The 19,556-nt window shown below is 39.0% G+C and overlaps 1 protein-coding gene across 8 annotated transcripts in view; it reads left to right on the forward strand.

The window, feature by feature from the left end:
- Window positions 1-10,150: 10,150 nt before the first annotated feature.
- Window positions 10,151-19,556, forward strand: part of LOC117411723 (single-stranded DNA-binding protein 3) — a 45,079-nt gene continuing 35,673 nt past the window's right edge. For 2 of the 8 annotated variants that reach the window (XM_059031622.1, XM_059031629.1), the window contains exons 1-4: window positions 10,154-10,366; window positions 11,255-11,327; window positions 11,550-11,611; window positions 12,604-12,688. In XM_059031622.1, coding sequence (XP_058887605.1) covers window positions 10,311-10,366; window positions 11,255-11,327; window positions 11,550-11,611; window positions 12,604-12,688 — 276 coding nt within the window. In that variant the 5' untranslated portion in view covers window positions 10,154-10,310. Of the gene's footprint in view, window positions 10,367-11,254; window positions 11,328-11,549; window positions 11,612-12,603; window positions 12,689-19,556 lie in introns of all 8 variants that reach the window. The other 6 variants (XM_059031627.1, XM_059031624.1, XM_059031623.1 and 3 more) reach the window with 6 other exon arrangements.

Raw genomic sequence — 19,556 nt, forward strand, 5'->3', positions numbered from 1 at the left:
ATCATGAGTACAAGCATGAACAGAATGAGGAAAGTGTATAATTATTGTATCCTGCTTTCACCATTTCTGAAAAATGATGGGGGGCACTGTTCGGATAACAGATCAGTTTGGATAAAGGGGGTTGTCTACTGTATGTATTGTCGTGGGTATAAATTGCCAATTCTTCGTCACATTTGGTTGTGTCTGTGTTTGTGGCATCCTCATTATATGAATTCCAATGAAGATTTGAATTACGTGCACTGGCATGTACTGTACAAGCTGTTAACCATATTTACTGTAGACATATACAACACCTACTTTTGATAACTTCCATTTATCCTGATGAGACAAACAGCTTGTAAATCCTGTACTAATATGCATGGATGTTAATTTATTTGATTGGGTTACTTCCTGCAGCTTAACTGAAAAGCATTTTAACTCAACAGCATCTGGCATAAGACAAAGTGCTAACATAATTATTATCTTGTGCAGATTATGCACTCTTGATGTGTTTTGGGGAATATCCAATTAGCGTTGCCAGTTTATATATAGCATGTTAGGAGATACCTATGATGCCGCGTGGCTTAAAGGCATACTTAGTTAATGAACCACCGAATCAAGCTTTAATGCGCTCTTTTGCACTACTCTTTCTCACCAACAGAGGGCTCTGTGCTCAAGGGTACCATTTCTATGTAGCCACCCGTTCAACAAGGACTTGTGGTTTAACATAGTTCCAGCGCCATGCAATGGAGGCAAAAGATTTAGGATTAGAGTGTGGAAGAAAAGCATTCTCTCTTTGTAATCACGTTTATTATTAAACTGTGGCAAAACTAAACCTGGCCCATAATGGTAAGATTCTGAAAGCAATGTCTTTAAAAAAACAACTTTAAAGGTCTTCAGTCTTTACTGCTCTGTACAGCAACCAGCTAAGACGCAACACTTACCTGTTTTTTACAACAGAACATGTGCCAACACGCAATCCTTAAATTTCCCTTTTAAACAATAATCAAACTGCCAGGTATTGTGTGGACACATTCCAAATTATGTATGTTGAAATAATATTGTCAGAATTTATGACTCAAAAACTCTATTTTAAGCAAACATGTTGACTAGATCTAGCATACTCAAATTAGTAACAGCATTGTAAAGTAAAAATCCCTTTACTTTTATATAAGATACTGTATTTAAGGGAAACAAGTAGGTACTTGCATGTACAACTGATGTCAAACTGTACACCCTCTCAATATAATGGAAATGTATTTCATTCAAAATGTTTCATTGGTGATTAGAACTGAATGCATCTGTGGTTTCTGTACAGATGGCGTAAACATCCCGTTGTTATTGACATGTGCGGATTTGTCTTCTAAACATACCCTTAAACCCTGGAAGTCTTAATCAGACCAAAGCCTATTCTCTGACCCTGCCCTGCTATTGTCATCTTTTCCACATGTATTCTTAACCTTATCCCTCTTGATCCATTCCCTTACCAGTCTTTTGTCTCCACACTCCCCCGCATAACTACAGGAGGTTTGAACTGTAGAGTACATAAAGAACACGACTACATTTCCTCTCCTACTAACCCTGTTAGGATCACTAGTGAGTATGAAGTAACTTCATATTTTTCCATGTTTAAAAGGTACAAATTTGAAGAGATTCCATAGATGTTGGAAACCTACATTCCCACTGCTCTCTGACGTCTTAGACAATGTTCAATCCCTCACACCTTGAATAATTGTATTCCCAGTACCTTGTGTATCCTGTTGCATCATGAATCATCTCTATAACATGTTGGCTACAGCAGGGCAGCAGTGTGGAGTAGTGGTTAGGGCTTTGGACTCTTGACCGGAGGGTCGTGGGTTCAATCCCAGGTGGAGGACCCTGCTGCTGTACCCTTGAGCAAGGTACTTTACCTAGATTGCTCCATTAAAAACCCAACTGTATAAATGGGTAATTGTATGTAAAAATAATGTGATATCTTGTAACAATTGTAAGTCGTCCTGGATAAGGGCGTCTGCTAAGAAATAAATAATAATAATAACCAACGGTCGCCATTAATCTGTGAAACTGGTGGTAAGATGCAGCAGACCCTGCTACTTGGCTCTGAACACTGAACTGTATCACAAATGCTTGGATGGTAAAGGGCTAATTTTATGTCCCTTGTACTCAGCACAATTTTCACCACCCATTGTTTTAGAATACTCCTCATTATTCTTTAACCCTTCACTGCCCTATATGTTCCAGTAGCTATTTGTTGCCTGTTTTAATATGGGTACAACATGCACACAAAGCTATTTGCATAAAAAAAATTCTAAAGACTGGTTTAAAGGGCTGATCCTAGATTTGACATTCTAAAATTAAACATATTCTATTACTTTTAGAAGTCCAGCTAGTCATGTTTCATTGATCAGTTTAAACAAATAGTTTAAGCCGCTTCCGGGGCATTGATAGGCACATTGTGTACATGCGTCTGTCACCAAGGTGAACCCTGCTGTATCAATAGCAGGGTGAAATCGCATACCTGACCCGCACGACATCGGGCAGGTTCTGACCCGGGTCGAGCATGCCAGTGTGAAAGGGGCTTACCTAAATCCAATAAAGCTGTTTTTACATCTCACACTCAGTTGAACTTTAATAACCGTGTGTTTCTATCAAAACAAAGAAAGCAACAGCCAAGCAAAGGGAGAGTTAATTCCTTCCGTGATGAACGCTCCGGAGGGGGAGGGGGGAGGGGGGGTGCGCAGTAAACGGAACTGCCTGACACGACGCTCCTCCAATGAGTTACAGTCTGCAGACGGTTTCAAGATGCCCCTTCTCCATTTCCAACACATAAAATTGCTGAGACGTTTAAATACACACGTTTACATACACACATCTTGTAATCCTCAATGTACTGTACAGTTTTCTGTACTAAATTCCCTTGACGAGCAACATTAACTTTTATTGTGGAATAAACTGTTGGTTGAACTGTATGTAAAAAATGTAAAATAAAAATAATAATAATAATAAAAAACCTTTGCATACAATATTGACATTTCAAATACTGCTCTGTGGATAACGTCACTCACAGCATTTTCATCTATGGATTCTAAGAATACATATTTCCTAAGAGAAGATGATTCCACTAAAATGATTGTCCTACATAATACATACGTTTTTTTCTTTGATGAAATGGTGCAGAAGTGCATTTATATATATAGGAGTGAAATATATCTAGAGGCAGCTCAGTAGCTTCACATTCAATTTTATTAGACTTGCTCACAGTCCCCTTGCCTTTTATATGATGTCTGAAATCATTCTGAATGTTTCTTATTCCAATTACTCAAACACTGTGTGTGTTTTTATAAGCCTGCGTTAAGCTGCTTTGACTACAGTATGTATTCAGACAGAAGCTGCTTTTCAGTTCTAGTTGCCTGTCTGTAATGTATTCTAGATCAACCAAAGTGTCTTTATATTAATAACCACCAGCGCCATCTAGTGCACAGCAGTGTATTGCCAGCAAAACAAAAGGAAACTTATTACTAGATGGCTCCTGCTTCTATAAAGGTAATTTGGCTGATCTAGCTATTACATGACAGGCAACTTCACCTGAACAGCAGCTCCTATTATACTATTAATAGTTGTGTATTACCCTGCGTAAAGCCCAGCATTACCAGCAATACTAATACAATGGTACACTGTGCTACTTTTATACTGATGTCTCCACTGTTACAGCCCTTGTGCTACCATTACTTCTCTAATAGTCTACGGACTACTGCATTGCCATTAAGTAAGAGGAGGCACAATACACAGACAAAATAAATAATCCATTTTTGAAAGACGTATGATATATCTCAATGCTTATCCCTCTACTGCAGAATAAACATGTTTCTAATGTGTTTAAAAAGTCATTTTTAAGAAAAGGATGTGTTAAGATACAACTACAGCAAATGAAATTGGTGCTGTAATCTACAATGAGTAGTATTTCTTTTTTTTTTTTGAGTGAATATTTGGGATCTTTTGTAAACATAAAAGAGAATAATGTTCATTATTTCAGAGATGATCTGCAGGCTCGGAAATCAGAAAATGGCTTACTTGCACAGAGCCTGTATACAGCAGCATTGCTCTTTTTTCAGTTTAAAACTACTTCTTTGCACTGGTGCAAACCCTTGGGGCTCAATTCAATTACCCTGTAGCTTGCAGAGGGGGTTTGGGGAACATGAATTATTACAACTATCAGAGCAAATCTGGCTCAGTTTTATTTTGATGTATTATCACCGAATTGTTAATCTTATCAAAATAAATATTGCACCTCAGCCTCTGTTGATTTTGTGATTTTTATTCCAAACTAGCACTGGGGCCCTCCTGAAGTTTCTGTAGCTCTCATCTGCAATTTCTTCAGTTTGTTTCTATGACATTGATGTGTGTATTTGAAAACATGCTCCTCAAAATCCAAAGTAATAAAAGTCCATTTTTGACAGGTTGTTGAATGGAGGAAGTGTGTGTGCTCACAGCCATTGTTTGAATACAGGTACAAAATGAAGATAAGAAATGTGCTATTTGCATATATTTATAATTCATATTTTTTAGCATGTATCAGCATGGCTTTGGAGTACAAACAGGAAATGATTTTGCAGTATTTTGTGATATTAATAGAAGGTTATGACAAAGCTCAGGACAAGAATCTTTGTCCAGATTAGAACTGCTCCCTCATTTTTACATGTCGCTTATCATGATGCAGATGCGTACAGGGGTTCAGCACTGGGAATCAAAAGGCAATAGCAACTGGGAGTCAGTTGAATGGTTATCATTGTTATCCCTGCAGTTAAATGGATTTCCCTGTTCAAGTCAGTTCATTACCACTAACACAGAATACTCAAACATACAAGGATTTGGTTCACCCAAGCACTCCCTCACTTTTGAGGGCATTAGTGATGCTAATAATCCGACCCCTTTGTGGGGTGTTTGTGGGGGGATTCAAACTACTGAAAGTCCTGATAACAGCCATAGTCTCCAATTTAACTGAAGTGAATTAAACCAGAAAAACCACGACATCAAAAGCCTGTAAGTACCTCCACTGTTTGTTTTCAAACACTCTTTCCCTTGACAAAGGCATATTAAATATACCGAAACATTGGGAAGTTGGTTCTTTTGAGCAAAATATATATAGATGTGTGTTTAGTGAAGCTAATTTCTATCTTCAGTCCAAAAGACATATCATAAGAATTACATTTGAATAGCTAGAATATTACATATTCCAATATAAGTATCATAGGAATAAAACATATTCTCTTGTAACACATTTAATTGAAACCAATTTTCATAAAGCATTTCCAAATGCAGTAACATAACATTTTCACCTACACTGCTTTGTGGTTGAAACAGTACAATAAAATAAGGTTTCTAAACAAGTACCGAGCTTACCGAGGACACAGTTTTTATAACCTTTTGCATATTTCTGTATGCAAATTGTTATTTTGCCTATTGTATTTGTAACCCCACCCTGACCCCTCTGCCTGCAGAGTATAAACAAAAAAATATCTAGGATTAAATTGTTTGTTGGGTGTCTGATGTAAACTAATGATTGTGCAGTATCTAATCACACTTGTTGTCACAATGGCAGAATATGGTTCCAGTGCAGGATCTTGTCCATCTTCAGACTTCAATTTATAGACAGGCAGGTCTGGCATCTGTCACTCCACTATGTAGGGTCTGGAGTTCCATCTGTCAGCCAGTTTGTGTTTCCCTTGAAAACTCAGATTCCGTATCAGCACTTTGTCATCAGGCTGTGATATCGCACTTTTCGGTCATATCTGTCTTTATTTTGCCTGTTCATCTTATCAGCTGTAGCTTGAGCCATTTTATAAGATGCTTGCAACTCTCGTCTCATTTTGGAGACATACTTCAGATACGAGGTGTCAGATGTACCGTCGACAGACGCTCCAAAACACAAGTCCACAGCCAGTCTTGCTTCACGCCCGAACATTAGAAAATACAAGGAGTGACCCGTAGCTTCATTCTGGGTGCAATTATCGGCATGCACTAGATGACTTAGAAGTTGACTCCATTGTGACTTTTGCTTAGGTTCTAAGGTACCTGACATGTCAAGCAATGTTCGGTTGAATCTTTCAGGTTGAGGGTCCCCTTGAGGATGATAAGATGAAGTCAGGGACTTTTTCATGCCCAGCATACTCAGGAGCTCATGGATTAGCCTGCTCTCAAAATCTCTGCCTCGGTCCGAGTGCATTCTTTTGGGCAACCCGTAGTGTGGCACCTCGGAATTCAGAAAACAGCTCTTCAATGTGTGGAGACGGGTAGCTATCAATGATAATTGCCTTGTTAGGTTCACAAAAGTCTACACACAACCGAATGTCCCCAGATTTCTTTTGAGTAACCACAATAGGTGAAACCCAGGCAGACGCATCAATACGCTCTCTGATGTCAGCATCCAGCAATCGTTGTATTTCAGCCTAGACTGCACTTTTGACAGATAGTGGCAGGCGGCGTAACTTTTGTTGGACAGGAGTCACGGTAGTACGAATCTTAACACGGTGCACGAAACCCTTTGCTTATCCCACTGTCTTAGGTTTGCTGGCAGCAGACAACTATAACACTGGTCCAGGCAAAGTAGATTTGGAAGACTGAACTGTATTTCCTGAAATTTGCAAGTGTAAAGTAGTTACCAAGTCCATGCCTAGTAAGGGAGTACCTAGCTTGACGATATAGAAAGTTGCTGGATCGGTTACGTCATCGTGCAGTACTTGGGCGGAAAAACAACCGAGCACAGGTAAGTCCGTTTTTGTATAGGTAACAAGTTTCACTGTAGGTGGTGTCAGAGCAGAGTCTCTGAAGTAACGCAGGTAAAGGCTTTCAGGCACGACTGATACAGAAACACAAGTGTCAACAACAAGGTCAATAGGGTACGCAATTGCATCCGACGTTTGAGTAGTAACAGTGCACACTTTTATTTTACCTCTGCGCGGTGTCATGTAAGCACAGGACTGTAAGCTCTGGAACTTCCACTTCATGCACTGGAAGGTTCTGGGCAGAACAGCACACTCGAGCAAAATGTCCCATTTTACTGTAGTTCTTACATTTAGCTTCCAGAGCAGGGCATCCAGGAGCATTCGCCACATGGTTCGCGGAAACATGCGTGAGATTGCTGAGTTTGCTTTAAAGCGGAGTCGGTGCTTGTATTTGGTTTATGATGAAACTGCTTGTCCCGATGTTTAGATTTGTAAGGTTTTTCCTTTACAGCTTGCACTGGTTGCTGACGCCCTGGTACGATAGACTGCGCATGGTCTAAGGCGGACTCGATCTGGCATGCTAGTTGTATGGTTTTCTCTAAAGTGAGGTTTTGTTCCAACAAAAGTCGTTCTTGCATTCGTGTACGTGACGACTTTTCAACAATCTGATCCCGAAGCATTTCATCATCCTTATCAGCAAAGTCACAAGTAACGAGAAGTTCTCGTAATGCAGCAATGTACTGTACTACGCTTTCCTCAGGCCTCTGGGCCCTTTGTCAGAATTTATGGCGTTCGACCACAAGACTCTCTTTAGGATTAAAGTAGGCTTTTAATTTGGCAACAGTGTCATCATAAGTGGTACCTGTGTCTGGCAACGTGTAAAAGATCTGCTGTCCTTCTGTCCACAATCAATGAATCAACCAAGATCCCTTCTTTTCTCTCTCTCCCTCTCTCTCTCTCTCTCTCTCTCTAGCAGATTTAACAGCAGCCGATGACTTCACAGCTCCAGCCAGGCGAAAAGGCAGACGCTCGCCAACACAGAATACGGCAAGCAGGCCCAGATATAGCGAAAACTTAGCTTCTTGTAGCATTCCGTTGAATTAACTGGAACAATGATGGAAACCTCTTCAAGCTGATGAAGAAACCCAGCGTCATTATTTTCCGGGTTTAAGCAGACGACAGTCCGTTGTAGTGGTCTCCAAGCAGGCTTTTAACTGTAATGTCAATGTCCTGTTTTGAGCCTACATTAAACAGTTGTACTAAAAACATGAGTCTGTTAATTACCCAAAACTTCGTGGGGCCATAGGTTTTATTTAAACAGGTAACCGAAAACGGTTGATATCCAAAAGTACTCTGGACGCTAATTGGTCCATGTAACTGCAAACCATAAACTATTAATATTATTGCATAAATAATTAAAACAGGTAACGCCTTCTTCGACAGCGCGCGAAAAGAGAATAAGGGGGTAGCGGTTGGGAGGGGCGGGGTTAACGAGGGCGCTTACTGTAAGATCACACATTCTGACAAACAAAAGATACATAATACTAAATCATGCGCGGGGCTCAGGAAAACATGCGTTGTTCACGTGAACACCGAGCACAATACCAGCTAGGTATTACACAGCAGCACGCACAGATATCAACGTGTGCGCTGCAAAACAAATGGCTGCAGAGCATTAACCAAAAAGAAAAGGTACAGTCATGCATGCCAACAGTTCCTATATGGTCGGGACAGTCCCGATGCATAGGAAGTAAGTCCCGCTATTTACCCATAGAAAAAAAACAAACATTTATTCTGCACAGTAGTTCGTGAAAACCACACGCTGTGCTCTTCGTGCGGCTGAAACACCTGCTGATCACTAATACAAAGCTATAACGCTTCATCGTATCTATTTTTACTACCATGATGGTCGTGTGGTGTTGAGTGCACACTCCCATTTGTATGGTGCATTTGACACACACACAGATTTTTAAAGGGGGGGTAAAATAGTTATGGTACGTTAACTTATAAATCCACGTCCTCGTTTTTACAAATCCTGTAGCACGTGTGCAAAAAATGAATGTAAAATTAAAATAATAATAATAATAATAGTTAAATACCGATTAAAGGCATAAGCACCTGTAAAAAGACAGAGCTTCCACGTCTTCCCCACTTAGTTTTATTTTCAGTCTTTCCCACTCAACCCAGTATCGCATTATGTTCTGTAATCATTTTGTAGTGCTAATTTAAATAAAACCCTGTACTGTCACACAAACGCTGTTGCTGTCACTAGTTTGTAATTATGTAAATATAAACGTATATCTCTCGTTTTCACAATCAGCATTCATTTCATGGAAATAAATGAGCGAGCTAACTGTATTTTTCCACTTCATTGTTTAAACGTGAAAAATACAAATATTAACGGCCTGGCCCTTTCTGTAGTTGCCAGCTAAGGAGGGCGTGCGACTTGTTTACTTGAAGAGCTCCAGTTTAAAAAAAAAAAAAAGAAAAAAAGAGAGAGCTGACGGTTTCAAGGCGCCCCTAAAGTGAATCCAACCGACAACCAATCAGGATAGGTCTATTTTTTCCTATTTCATTTAAAGAGACAGCGACTCTTATTTTAAGCGTGGCATTCATGAGACAAACCAGTAGTCATTTTCTAAAGCTGCTTCCTTCCACATATTTTTGTTAAGAGAAAATAATACACATTTTAACAAAAACAACAACAATAATAATAAAATACACGCACGCATAATAAACTGTTTTGCTATTGTTATTGTATTATTATTGTGGAGCAAAAACTGTACTCAAAGTAAACGAACCCATACTATTCCCCGTGTTGTCCTGCTAAACCTAGTACTTACAAAAAAATATATATATATTATTAACCTTCATAGGAATCCAAACGAGGGAGTTCATAATTAGTAGCATCATATTAGAATATACGTCTGATCTCTGTAACGCTTCTGTGCGTTCCTTTGGCTTCATACAATTTTTTTTTTCATTTATTTTACCTCTATTATTATGTAGACCACTGCATATCCATTTGCTCAATCAAACTAACAAAACGGATTAGGTTTTAATAATCAAGCATAATAAATATTCTCCGTTTTTACATTGTAGTACTGTAACTCGTAAATAAATGCCAACCCTGGCCAGTTATTATCACGGCAAAATATTTTTTAAACGTGTTAACTGTTAGCAATGTTATTTATCCTTAGGGTAGTTTACATGTTAAGTCAAAGAATAAACATAAATAAAGTCCCAGCAAATACCAAACACCGCTTTCCTACTTTTGCGCTGTGGCGCTTTAAAAAGCCTTTTGGCTAATAATATAACTAAACTAACCTGCTGAAACGAAAGTCTTTCAGAATTTTGCAAGACTCCGGTTGGCTTCTGTAAATGATTGGCATGCTGCAAAGGTCGGGCGCATGGCCTATTCTCCCCAAACGATTGGTTAATTTGTCTGCCAATCAGGGAAACACGGGTAACGCCCCTGTTCCTTGGCGTGACCAGACTCTGTTGAGCAGTGCGGTTGCAGTGTGATGGGGTCGAAGCCGGGGCTGACGCTTTGACAGCTAAGAGAAGATACAGAGAAAAGAGCCAGCGAGCGGCTCTGCACTGCAAACCATGTTCGCTAAAGGCAAAGGCTCGTCGGTGCCCTCGGACGGGCAAGCTCGGGAAAAGTAAGACTTCACTACCCTTCGATCCCCCCCCCCCTTTTTGGCTTTTTAAATGCATTTGTGTTGTTGGCGTTCTTCGGACACTGGGGTTCTTTCTTTGCAAGCGCGTTTCCTCTCTTGTTGCAGGCAATTGAATGAAAGTCTGTGTTTATTCCATTCAGATTTCTTGCTTGGTGTTATTAAGCTGCTGTGCCAGCTTGTGTGAGCCGAAGATGGGTTTGAACGCAATATCGCTGGATGTAAAGTTGTTACTATATTTAAGTTTTTCCTTTAAAATACAGGGGTATAGACCGCCGGTACTGTTAAACCATCGCTTTGCATAAATAATTTTCAAATATCAAAAATCAAATAACAGTAAATAAACATTTTAAAAGCTTGCCTTTTAAAAAGCGCGAGTTTCGGTTTTCGCAATACAAACTGCAATGTGTTACCTACCCTGTTACGCTCTTTTTAAAATGTTGAATATGAAGTGTGCAAGTTATCCTGTTGCAGGTATTTTAAAAATGAACGTTGCATCTGGTAAGACCTGTTTAAGATTGCGACATAGATCAGTGTTTACAAATATTGCATAAGTACATGTGAAGGTAATATTGAGCATTCGTTTTTATTTGGTGTTTATTCATTGTGTGCATTTTATACCGTTTTTTTTAAAATTAATATTTTAAAAGTTTGTTTTAATAATTATAAAAATGCCGACCTACTGGTTTACGTTGCTATTCTTCATGTCTATTGTACGTCTTGTGTAAATGTGGATGATACCAGTAACTGCTTTGTTTGATGTATCTGCAGCACTTCACCATACAGCACTTTGATCAGTCAGTGATTGTTTCTGTATTGGAAGTACAGTATACAATGTAATAATCAAACTCTCCTTTTGCTTTATTTCCACAGATTAGCTTTATATGTATATGAATATTTACTGCACGTAGGAGCACAGAAATCGGCACAGACATTTTTATCAGAGGTAATTTGACCTTTTCTTTTAATTAATGTATTTTATTTGTTATGCTTGACCCCCATTTACTTTTGCGATAGCCTTTGTTTTCAGAGAGCCTATGTGGTCTCCATTTTGATTTTTTTTATCACCTTTTACCATTTATTCCCCGTTGATTTCACAGACCTTCCTTTTACTCTTGCACGCAGCGATCCACGCGTAATTAATTGTGTGTGTTCCCTGTATTTCTAGATCCGATGGGAGAAAAATATCACGCTAGGGGAGCCGCCTGGGTTTTTACATTCTTGGTGGTGGTGAGTATTGTCATGTATATTTCAATTGGACTCCAGTGTATTAATACGTGGTGTCTTAACGACTGTAAACAGTTGTGTGTTTTTTTTAAATGGCTCAAACTATTGTTTTGTCTACTGTCATGTTTGGTTTGCATACAGGTGTGAAAGCAGTTAAAGCCGAGATGGCAGTTAAGTGTTGTTGTAATAACGAGAGTTTACAATGGCTGTCCTTACTGGTCATGCAAAAACGCAACCACTGTCTTTACTTTTGTTTTCCTAACACGTTGCATTTAAGTGCAAACAAAGAGGGCAATCCCTAATCCGAGCTGGAGAATTGCTAGCAGGCAGACAGCCTAGATAGTTTTAAGACAATTGTTATTTGGACTGCATTGTCTACAGACCTGACCCTAGTGGTATGTTGTGGGATCCATGTATTGCTGGGATTCAGGACTATGTGTGGCCCAGTGCTTACCTGCAGCTAGCTTTCTTTCAGTCTGCACAGTAATTAAATACATAAATAATGAGATGCATTTAAAAGTTGAAAACAACTCTCATTCAAACACACTGGTATAGTGTTTTGTTCTTTTACACTAACTTGAATCTAGATACATTATTGTGAGAAAACAACACCAAACCCATGCTGATGTACACAAACTGGGTTTAAATACACAATGATGTGACCCAACGGCAGCTTTGTGTCTTGGTACAATGATGTTGATTTTTCATTTTTTAAACTGGTTTATTAATAACAGTGATTGTTTGTATTATAATCTGAGCTAATGGCAACTTTTAAACCAAGTTCTTGAACTGCGAAGATGCCAATGGGAGCCTGTGTCATAATAGTAGTTTTAACTAAAGTTTGCCATGTGTGTCATTTTAGTAAATAATAATAATTAATAATGGTTCTTCCAGTGGTTTCTTTCAAAACTATCTGAATGACCTAAAGCACATTGTTGTGCAGTTGCTGGTTACCATACAGGTAATAATTAGTAACCTGATCCTTTTTCTGATAGTGTGTTTTGGGACCTATATTGTGCTGCTCCTGAAAGAAGAGATACCTGCGAACACTCAAGTGAAGCAAAAGCCTTTCACGATTATGTGAGTAACACATTTTTAATCTTTCAATAATTATAGGGCTGGGTAGCACTGATTTAAAAAGAAGAAAAGTGTTTAAATGGCAGATATGTATCTCTCTCTCAATATATAATCTCTATCTATATATGTTAGGTACCTTTAATGAAATTACTAATCCTTTTTGTTTATCATAAAGCTTGTGCTTAGCAAACTTCTTCAGTTACGATGCACTAAAACTACAGTATGTGAAAGCCTTGCCAGTTGTTTTGTTGGGTATATTCTTCATACTTCACTTTTGTTTGCAAAGAGGTTTATTTATTAGGCATTTCAATTGCAAAACATACTTCCTTATCGTGCATAGAATGTGCTGTGCACAGTACTGGATCTCAGGCACTATTCTAGACTTGCTGGTAGATGCAAACTGTTATTTCTGTATTTCTACACTAATCATTGGAACACATTCAAGTCTTGGTCAAGGTTAGGGGGTTTTGAAGATGAAGCAAGTTGGCACTTTTTATAAATGATCATATGCTAATTTGCATTTAGTTTAGTATATAGGATTATTTATAGAAATGTTAAATTGGGAGTCCATGGGATAAGTACATTATCTTGTCCAAAAATGGTCTGTTTGTTAGTTTTCATTTATAAGTTAGCTTGTGTTTTGTAAGTGGTAACCTTGACAATTCAGCAAAATTAGTTTTAAAGTTGGTGTCTTTTTTTACTTTAACCTGCTTTTTCAGACTACTCCTTTAAGACTGTTATCTACAGATTTTATTTTTTTTACCTAAACGATGGTCAATCGTCACAAAGTCCAAACTGATGAATAATGGATCATTTTAAAGTCTGTTTTAATGAATTTCATAGTTCTGTGTTCATGAAACAGTTTGTCATAAGTATTTGAGGCTAGCAATAAACCTTTCTTGAGTTAAAACAGCGGCCTGTGAACTAATCTTGTGTATTTCAGTACAAAACATTGCAAGCTTTTAGTAGTCACCTTTTCGGTACCTTTCACTTCAGTTACTTGGTGTTGAAATCTGTCTTGTATGGAAGCTGTGGATATAATGTAAGGTTTAAAAACGTTTCCTGAGTTACTCTTGTGCTCCATTTGTTCCACTGTTCCGAGTAGCACTTTAAACAGCACAGTTTAAACAGCACAGTTTGGCCAGTGGTTTACAGTATATGATTGGATATGTTAATCCTTGATCACTGAGCCCCAAAGCTTTCTCATCCTGCCTTATTACTTTTTAATTAGCTGGCGACCTCACTTTTATCTCTTCAAGAGAAGAGTCAAGGACTAAAACTGGCACCTGCAGTTCCTGAATGCATTACTTCCAGTGCTGCCGTGTAACTGCCCATACTAGAGTGGTCTGGAGCTGCTGTACATGTGGTGAAGGAAAGTTTTTGTTCATTTTAAATTGAGGAATAATACCTGTAAACTGTAGATTGCTTCTTTTAATCTCCTGTACTAGGACTACAGTCCCTTCTGTAACAGGACTTTACGCAAATCGCCTGGAAGTATTCATTTTATTTTTTTTTTTTTAATTTAGTCGTTGCCAATTATTTATTTTCTCCCAATTTGGAATGGCCAATTATTTTTATGCTCAGCTCACCACTACCACCCCTGCGCTGACTCGAGAGGCGTGTGCTGTCAGCCGACCGCTTTTTTTCACACTGCGGACTCTCCATGCAGCCACCCAAGTGCTACAGCGTCGGTGGACAACGCAGCTCTCGGGCAGCTTACAGGCAAGCCCGCAGGCGCCCGGCCAGACTACAGGGGTCTCTGGTGCGTGGTGAGCTGAGGACACCCTGGCCGACCTAACCCTCCCTCCCCCTGGACGACGCTCGGCCAATTCAGTGCTGCCCCCTGGGAGCTCCCGTCCACAGTTGGCTGTGGAATAGCCTGGACTCGAACCGGCGATGTCCAGGCTATAGAGCACATCCTGCACTCCATGCGGAGCGCCTTTACCGGATGTGCCACTCGGGAGCCCAGGGAAGTATTCATTTTTGTATAACACTTTGAAAAACGAATTCACCTACTACTTGGAGCTTATTTTTCCCCGCATTGGAAGCTCATTAGGTGACCTAATGAATAATAGTATTATAGTAATTAAAATGCATACAGCCAGGGACTTCATTTCTGAAGTGGAAAGGAGAATTTTGAAAAGGATTACTGCAGCTCCCTTGTTGTCATATGTGCTGTTCAAATGTTTTTTTTGTTCCTCTAATATATATAATGTTGAATGCTTCCATCATAGGTAGTTGTGAGCTTAGTATTAATCTAACTTGAGTCCTTACTTTTTGGATCTTTTAATTGCTGAACAGCTTTGTTGCAGATAGAATTGTCTACACACTTTGTACATTATCACTGTTGGCTCCATCACAGTTATCTTGCTTCCCAGCATGGCCCTATACAGCATGCTTGTATTACACTGTTGCTCTTGTGACAGGGTGCTCTGTTGTAGGTTAAATTATGCATCTCCCAGGTCATGACAGGGAACTTCAACTGGCATGTTATCTCAGAATTGTCCGATTCACAGCCGTAGTTCAGCATTTCAACGTAGCACAAGCCAATGCAATTTGAGTTTGCTGTGATAAAAGTCGTTTTCAAAACTGCAGTGTGTGTTTTGGCTTGAAGTTTGTCAAACAAATGGAGAAAAGTAACTGCAATAGACCACTGGCTTGTTGTCTTTTACATCACAACATATATCTTTTATAAATGCAGGTGATGCGGCTGTTTTACACATTCTTTAGCGCAACTACAGATTACTGCATGGCTGAATGTAATTGTATGAATCTTTTTTTTTTTTTTGATCTGCCTTGATTCTGGTGAATCTCTTGCAAAAGTTGAGGAAATTTGTGATGATAAATCAAGTCAAGGGTTAAGTGTAGTTTGAACAATATAACTAAAGTATACAGCATGCCTGGTTCGTAAATCTAAAATATGGCTGTTCCAATAAAGAACACCTCTTGACTTTTTTATGTTAATATTAGATTGCTTGTGAATTCCTATTCATGTTCTTGAATATGTATAATAGGTGGGTGGTTAATAAACTTCCGTTTGGCAAAATGAAGCAGCCCATGAAATGAATCCAAGTTCTGGTATTGGGTCAGAATGGAGAATGTAGAAAGGACTCTTGTCAGTGGAAGTCTAAATATTTATGCTGTTCTGTCCCTAATGAAAACAAATTGTCAGCAGTTGTTCGGTAACTGGCTAAATTAAAATCTGTAATTAGTCAATTGGATTAAATAGTTGGCACAACCTTATTGAATCACGCTGTTTGGGTTATTAAGAGAAGGGGGTGTGAGTTTTAATTACAGAATGCTAATTCTGACAGTTTAAAATAGAAGCAGACAGCCTCCTTATGTCGCTCTCTTTTGAAAAGATCAGTCATTTTATCACGGTGCCACCAAATTTAGCATGCTCTTTGAAAAGTGCTTTGCAGTAAAAAACGTCGTTTTAGCATTTTTCCTATGGCAGCCAATTAGTCATGGAAAATAAACGTTTAAGACTTGCTGAGTGACATATTCTTTGTGAAACGACATGTTTTATTATTTTAGTTCAGAATGGAATGCACTGTAGGGTTCCATAGGGAGTAGTACCTGGATCAGGTAGATTTTGAATTATGTTTTGGATACATTTTGCTTGGTTACTATTAACTGGTTAAAAAATGTAACCTGTTTTTGTCTGGTAAACCTGTGCGCTTAATGCCATATTCTATACATACGAGAACTTTCAAAAAACTTTTTACGAAGTTCAGAAACATTAAAGTGTGTGTGTAATCTGTGTGTAAAATCTAATCTTGTTTGATACCCATTAGAAATGAAGGTCTCCAAGTTTAGGTAAAAAATCTGTGGGAGATATTGCTGTTTACAGAGTAATATCAGACAAGATCGGACAGTGATGGCTGCTAGTTTCCCCCGGAGCCTGTTTGAAGCTGGAGGTGGCTATCAGGTGTTAAATCATTTGTACTGTAGATATAAGAGACAAACTGAGGCACAAGGGGGCTGTGAAAATCTACACTGCCAAACCAAATTGCAGCTAAATGCCACAGTTCAGGAATTGGTGTTCTGTTTCTATTTTGCTTCTTTTTTTAATATAGGAAAATAGTCTTTATTTGACCTTAGTCACCCCCTCCCCCAACCTAACACCCACCATGCTCATTATGTTTGTGGATTCTAGTTTCATTGTTTGCTTGGCGATGACTTCACCGCGTGTAATGTCAGCAGCGGGACATGTCTGTGTGTTAGTGGCCGTGAGTCTCTAGTCTTTTCCAAGCAGGACGTTTTACTGCTGGCTGGCTGACCCCTGTCTGGGGTAAGGGTGGGGTCACTTCATTCAGCAAAATGCTAAGTGGCAAATTTGTAAACACAAAGCAAGCAGGACCCTTCAGTTCAGGATCTTCCCACTGTCCTTCTGAACAAAGGATGATGATTGGGGAGGGGGTGGGGAACATTTACATTTTCCCTTGAAACTAAAGACTGGGAACCTTTTCTTTTCAATCTGAGGAAAGGCTTATTTAAAAGGGGTCTATTAAAAATGGACATCTGCTGCCACAGACGCGGCTAATAAAATAATAAAAACCTTGATCCTTTTCTCTTTGCTGTGGCAGTAAGCCCTCATGCAAAACAAAGTAAGAATATTCACTTATATATATATATTTAATATGCTTAAATTTATTTTTGATAATACTACTACTAAATACATATAAAAGATTCCCAGGTAGCCTTTTCACTAATCTGTGTGGATCGGTGCATGATCTTGGCATGAACTCCACAGCATTCCCCAGGTTGACACACCGGTGGAGTTTCCTGTGAAGTACCAAGTTCTGCTTAATCAAGCCAGTCATTTTGTGTGTTAATAACATATGATTATGCAGCTTGCCCACCTTTTATAAGTATTGGGACAAATGCGCTCTATCTACTTTAGTATTGTCTCTGTTCTGTTTGTTTTAATAAAAAGAATCTTTAGCCTACACCTTTTTGACTTGTAAGGAAGTAAAGCTTCGACTAGTAGAGTATTACATGATGGCAGAATTAATAAGCGCTGGCCCTTTAAAACTGACACGGCTGCTGCTAGTGTTTGCAGTGTGGGGGAAGGGCTGGTTGGTTTCATTATGGGGAGTTGATGATTGTGAGGTTTGTACCAAGCTTCCAGCTTCAAACCTGACACAGCAGGATGGGAGGAGCATACAGCCAGCCACCAGCTCTCCGCTCTGCAGTCCTTGACATTGGGGTTTCTGTGGCTGTGTAGATCCCCTTACTCACTAGAGAGAACATGGCCACGATAGACTTGTATTAAACCACATATTTTACCAAGTTTATCTATTAACGACAATTGCAAATACCATCATTTGCTTGTTTGGTTTCAGTGTAAATGTGTAATGACCGCAACGTTTTCCAGACTCTCATTTTAACTTTGTCTTCGGTGAAGCCAGTTTAGCCTTGCACTCATGTTTCTGAATATATGATTAAAGTGGGACGTCTTCTCCGTAGAAGTTTTGAAATTGTATTTTTGAACACTTTCTTCACAAACTGTGAATTTGTTGTGTGGTGGCAGGGTAGATTGGCTTCCCCAGAGTCGGAGCAAATGGAGTATGAGAAAAGTTGTGCCAACGAAGGAACTTTTAAGACATGCTTGTTACTTTTCAGTGGTTAAAAGGTAAGCGTTTTGTTATTTGTCAGCCAGATCATTTAAAGTGTTTAGCACATTTTTATTTATTTGTTTATTTAGCAGACGCCTTTATCCAAGGCGACTTACAGAGACTAGGGTGTGTGAACTATGCATCAGCTGCATAGTCACTTACAATTACGTCTCACCCGAAAGACGGAGCACAAGGAGGTTAAGTGACTTGCTCAGGGTCACACAGAGTCAGTGGTTAAGGTGGGATTTGAACCAGGGACCTCCTGGTTACAAGCCCTTTTCTTTAACCACTGGACCACAGGATAAATGGTTCATATTACATGCTTCTCATGATGCTCTCTTTGGAGGACAGCAAATGCAGTAGCACGTCTCATAACACTAGTTTTTAGCTGTTCATCCAATACACAGTGACAGGTTTTACATGGGCTGCTTTATATCTTATGGCTTAGTGAAGTATCCTAATAGCATATAATAATATTTTATAAGTACTAAGAAGGGTATAAGCATATCACTGTGCCCTGTGCCCAAAGTCAAAAATGATGAAATGAGTATTTTTTTTGTGTGTGTTCTGTTTATTTATTTATTTATTTATTTTTACTCATTCATTCTTGGTGCTGCTTGGTATAAAACTGGCCCTACATACAGCGGCATTGGTTTATAATATGGTCTGCTCATGGCTCCCTTTTGCCTCATATTGCCATTTCACAAGCACTTGTACTTTTGTTATAAGACATACAAGTGCTTGTGAAATGGCACAAATAGCACTCTCTCTATGGCTCTCGACTGCAACGTTATAAAGGGCTAGTACTGTAAAGTTTGGGGCATTTTTAAATGAATTATTTTTCTTTGTATATTTACATTGCCAATCAATGTTAATTGATTACTGCCCACAAATTTGTATCCCTCAAAACACCTCTTTTTAAAGCATATGGTAAAATAAGGTACAGTTTACTCAAATATAAAGGAAATTTGCTGGCTTGTGCAGTATTTGTTTTAGATCAACACAATATAATGCCCACAGTATGATTTGGTCAGCAACATTAACAATAACTTTACGTAACAAATTAATAATTTGAAGTCTCAATTGTTTGTTCTGGGTGTGTCTGATCTGAATTGACATCTGATAGCTGTGACATGCAGTGTGAGCTGCCTAACAAAAGATGCCATCGCCTTGCTAAAAAGGGAGCAGATGCATAGCAGCTCAGTGTTTGTTTGGGGGAGGGGAGGTGATGGTGAAGGTGGAGGGATGGG

The sequence above is a fragment of the Acipenser ruthenus genome, chromosome 10 (assembly GCF_902713425.1).
Source record: "Acipenser ruthenus chromosome 10, fAciRut3.2 maternal haplotype, whole genome shotgun sequence".
Lineage (NCBI taxonomy): Eukaryota > Metazoa > Chordata > Actinopteri > Acipenseriformes > Acipenseridae > Acipenser > Acipenser ruthenus.